Below are 5,351 nucleotides of genomic sequence, written 5' to 3'. Positions count from 1 at the left end.
TCCATTTATTCTGCATTTTCCCATAAAACAAAATAATCATTTGTCATGACATAATAACACTGTGTATCACACAAAATTAACAAGATAATATTTCCCTTTAATTTCCCTTGCCAGTTTTCAAAAATCAATGACACAATTTCATACAACATAAGTAGCGTTAGTGCGTTCTCATTTTACATGCTACATATCATTTCTTTATAATTGAATTATATCGTGGATGTTTTGAAGAGAGATTACATCGGACAGATTTTTTACAATTTCATTTCACTTGGCTTGAATAAAACAAAACATCTTCCCAGACACATATTGTCATAGCTGAATATCGTATTGCTACTTCCACGTAACATTATGTCTGCTTGTCATGCCTTTACTCTGCGCTTTCTAATAGAATACGCCTTAATGAAGAAGGTTTTCCACTAAATTTACTTGCTTTTTAACGCTTACGAAATTACATTATAACATATCTGTATGTCGGTCAAAAGCTCAAATTATTTGAAGGATCAACTACCGGCATTTTGAGAAACATTGATTTTATAGTTTTATCGATCATAACACAATTACATTGACATGACATGTAGTAATTCTTGAAGGTTTTTGTTTTCTTCGAATGTCCCCTACCCCTTTCATTAGTAAATTGTTTGCAATATAAGAACCCCTCGAGGAATGCCAACTGTTTTCTGTTATCATTACGTTTATTTTTTATTACCTCCATATATGCTGACACTGATATTAATCCTGACTTCGGAACTGATATCTACTTCTTTTATCTTGAGTCAATAAAATCAAGTACATCACCCCGATAATGACTGACTTTACCATTACACTCTATCATATCAATTGCACAGGCGTATAAGTCTTTAATCAGAAAGTTGATATCTCTTTAGACGCTGTGCTCTTTATTTCTTGACAGCATGGCGACTCTTAAATCAGCTACTAGTTGTTCGTTAATGTGCATCATGTAAAGATCCAAAGAAAAAGTGTTTCCAAAACGTGCAAAGTTTGGGAAAGAGAACCTTTACAGTGACTACTTTAATAGCAGGTAGATCCACAAGATATCTCACCAAACAAGCGATAAAACGGAAGGAAAACATTCTCTATACAAGAGAAATAAACCATATACCGAGGATATGGTTCGATATAACGTACTATTTTCCACAATCCTGAAACACTGAAATATCGATGTGTTTATTGGCTTGTCTTTAAACATGAGGACCGTATAATATATTTACCTCTCCTTTGTAACAAATTACTGTGCAACTCTTTTTAACCAGACGTTTTCTATATAGCCTTCTGGTATTTTTTTCAGTACAATGGAACAAATGAATGCCACAGATGACAGAACACTCTCTGCTAAACATTTGTGACAACATGTTTATAAAGTGCGTGTGGCAGTAATAAAACATACGTATACCTTCATCCGCTTGGCCTATTTGCCCCCTTTTTTGTTAATAGTAAAATCTGCATTCCACCGTGTCATACGAAATCTAGGTACATGCATCCTTTGTCTCCAACTGAGACAGAAAAATGCTTTAGACATCACGGTTACTTTACTGCAGTTGCATGTATTTCTTTTTCTTTACAAGTATCTCGAACCTCAAGACCAAGCTGTTTCCAGCAACAAAAACCTTGCTTTGTTTTTCCTGACCAGCAGGTTGCAGTCCCTCTACATCTGGATAATGTTTTTGCTAAATCGTCTCATGCGTTACTTTGGCGAAGTCAATCTAAAAATGAATATGAACGCAGAGTAAAACGAGGGAATACTATACCAGTGGTCTTATTCCAACTGTCTACTTGTATCGTTCATGAGATATCTTCTCATCATGTCCTACAATTTCTAATGTTGAAGCATAACATCTATCCAGCACGCATCTCTGGAGCATGTTGATAAGCATTTCTTCAGCAATATCACGAGGCAAACTGATATTTCAAACGTCATGCGTATTCAAACTAAAGTCTAATTTGTCTTGCTTCAATTATTTGTTTTTTCTGTTTTGATATTTGCCCGACCATTAGATTTCAAAACAAAATAATCCTTTCATCGGATAATTTGCAACAGCATTGCTGCTGCACTGGTATTCGTTTACAGGTCGTGGTTGTTGTTGTTGCTCTTGTTCTTGTGTGGATTTGAGGGGCCAAGTTTTATTTCAAATAGTTGCTTCTGCATTTCACGAATACTCTGACTAATATCTTGTATAAGACCAAATAGGGGACGTTCGTCGATAGTCAATTAAACTCATACATTTTCATCGTAGAAATGGTATCGATTTATTTCTTCTAAAGGCCACGTGTTGGCGTGGGACTCGAAAGGTGGGTCACACTGAGGTTGGTTGAGGGACCTGAACATGGCTTTTGCTCATGCTCCTGTCTTTCTTGTCAAAGAGTCGGGCGTCGACCTTGTGGCGAGGAGCCGATAGGCGAACAGGTGGAAGTGAAGAAGAGCTAAATTAGATTTGCTGCAGACCCAATCTACTGGTGTGCAGGGATTTTAGCATCCGACCATGAGCATCGAACATTTCTCTTTGCTGGAGGACACTTACAGACACACTATCTCGGAGTTTGGTGTCCTTAATCGAGCGGTGGAGCGAAGGATCTTGCGCTTCATTTTCAACTTATAGTGTAAAAGATTCTGACCCAGTGCTCTGTAGTGCGGTGTGAAATGCTCTCAAGGTCTACTGTAACGGTAAATGAATAATCACCATACACAAAGTACGCAAAGCAAATAGCAACACTTGAAATGTCTCGAATGTAAGAGCATTTTTTTTGGAACTCTCTAGATAAATGATGCTCGTATTTAAAAGAGGCGATTGAAATATCATCATAGTTCATTACGAGTAAAGTTGTCGTTGATCCTTGTTATTCTAGAGGCATGACACAAAGTTAAGAATAACATTACAAGTAACTCAGTGTTCTCCACTTTACGCTTACAAGATAACCACATCGATATTATTCGTAATCTGTGAATGGTTTCTCTTACAAGAAAGATAAGTGTGTATAGTTCTCATGCATTGGATAACCAAGATGAATATTGTTTCCGAGAAGTTTGCCCAGAGGCCATGCCTGAAGCCCAGCTTATTCTGTCCACATATATCTATTGTGCAGGTTAAGTGACGCTCCTCGCTGATGAGTTCCTTATGTAAATTTTACAAATTTGAATGACACACATATCCATATGGAGTTCCTTATGACTTTTAATGATCGGGTTGATCGTTATCTGACAATCAGTCCCTTTCTGACGTCTGTCTCACTATTGTCTGTCAACCCGAAAACAATGTTTTGACAATGCTGTCTTGTCACATGATGTCATAGAAAGTTTGACTCCTTCAAAACGGATGAGATAGGGTGTGTTCATATTCACTGATTTTCATTGATCAGGTACGCAATACAATAGGCAGGAGCTGCCATGCTCAAGCGATTTCAGCTTCCATCAACAACACTGGATCCCCTCATATTTTTTTTCGTTTTACCGGAAGATTGGTTTCGGATGGTAATTATAAGCTGCGAGCGTGACGTTGGTTGGTAACAGAAAACGCACAGCATGACTTTATTCAGATATCGTATGTTGGGGCAGATTTGGGAGTTTCCACAACCATTCATCTTCCTGCTCATGTTACATGGTTAACTGATGTTGCAAGCACGGAATGAGGCTACATTGACGATCCGGTCTGCGGAGAGGGGTCGGGCACCTTTAGGCCGCCTTGGAATGAAGGTTTCCGTCCATTAGCCAGCACACCACGAATGGTTCCTTGCGTTTGGCTTAGCTCAAAGCGATCCGTGAATCCCGGTCCACCCTGGTTGAACACAGATCCCCCGATTGGCGAAAACATGATGAGCTCTTTCAAAGCTCTCCTAAAATTTGGATTCCTCGCCGCGTAAATGACCGGATTGGCGCACGAGTTACAAAAGGCAAGAGCGACAAAGGATCGATACACGGGACTGTACAAGAAATCGACTTCAAAAAATCCTAAGTTGAAGGCTAGGTATCCGATTTGGTCTGGCGTCCAGCAAATGACAAATGTAATGACGACAATGAATAACATTTCGATGACTTTGCGCCTGGCTTGTAAGAGTTTTAACGCCGGACCTGACCGCTTGTCTCTCTTAGCTACCAGAGATCGCGCTTGTTGGTTTAATGCCCGGATTGTGTACACATTAGCAATTAGCATGATGATGACGGGAATAAGGTATTCAACGAGGAACAGCACAACACCGAAAAAGGTCTGAAACTCCGGTGTTGGAAAGCGAACCGTGCAGTTGACGCCCGGGGTATCGACAAATGACACGTAAAAGCTGTTGGTGTTTATTACAAAAGATATGACCCAAATAACGATCATTATGACATCTGGACGGTAGCCAGCGAATAGACGCTGATAGCGGAATGGATAACACACTGCAACAAATCGCTCCCATGATATCATAGTTAAAGTAAAAACCGAAGCCATGATAGATATCCACATACACACAGAAGAATATATCACTTTGCAGTACATCTCACCCAACGCACCGAACGGGAGCGACTTCGGCGTGGGAATCGGGATGATGAACACGGAGGTGAGGAGGTCGGCCATGGCAAGGCCAAGGATGAGTTTGTCCGTACTAGTACGACGTCGCTGTTGTCGGACGATGACGAGGACGACGAGGAGGTTGCCGAGGAATCCCACAATTGCCAATATGAGGCACATAATCTGGAACCAGGCCCAGAACACAACTTTCGGCTCGTCCTGGGCCAAGTTCGTGTCATTTTCGGGATAAAACGTTTCCATTATGAAGGTGTTGGCCTCCATGGCCGTCAACTTGTGTCGCTTACAACAACTGTCTCATCTCTGCCGGTAGCCCCGTCGAGAATTCACTTTACGAAATCCTCAAGTGTTTGCACGGTATGCGATCGCAGGCACGTTCCGCTATTATGCGTGGAAAACATCTTGGGCGTGAAGCCGCTCTGTTTGACGTGCAGTTGAAAATCGGTGAGAAGTGGTTTGGGTATCGCGCAAGTAGCACGTGTATTTGCGTATTGATCCAAACAGTGCAGGTATCACACACTTATGTCATTTCACGGGTCCATTTATCGGTATAATGTGTACTTCCAACGTTCAGCTCGGAAGCCAGTCGTCACACATGCGTGAAGCGCGGCATCTCATTGGCTCCCCGGCATTGACTATTTCCGTCCAATAGCCGAGTGCGATCCGCTCCAAGTTAGTGGTAGTTGTGAGTAACCAGACGTTTTGGACATCGATGCGTAGCCGGCATTATGGTAGCATCAATCAATAAATCATGGTGCCACGAGCAACGATCTGTGCTAGCTACTCTCATCGGATTTCAGTCGATAGGCAATTGCCATAGCAAGCTGGTCGAAG

The 5,351-nt window shown here is 41.2% G+C and overlaps 1 protein-coding gene across 1 annotated transcript; it reads right to left on the bottom strand.

Annotated features, from left to right (window-relative positions):
• Positions 1–3,644: 3,644 nt before the first annotated feature.
• LOC139723115 (nociceptin receptor-like) lies at positions 3,645–4,812 on the bottom strand. Its single transcript, XM_071634385.1, has one exon. The coding sequence runs from the start codon at positions 4,779–4,781 to the stop codon at positions 3,645–3,647; it is 1,137 nt and encodes a 378-aa protein (XP_071490486.1). The 5' UTR covers positions 4,782–4,812.
• Positions 4,813–5,351: the final 539 nt, after the last annotated feature.

This window comes from Diadema antillarum, unplaced genomic scaffold, assembly GCF_040938485.1.
Source record: "Diadema antillarum isolate AM-2024a unplaced genomic scaffold, OU_Dant_1.0 scf00000014, whole genome shotgun sequence".
Taxonomy (NCBI): Eukaryota; Metazoa; Echinodermata; class Echinoidea; order Diadematoida; family Diadematidae; genus Diadema; species Diadema antillarum.
This window is presented reverse-complemented; position numbering and strand designations above follow the sequence as displayed.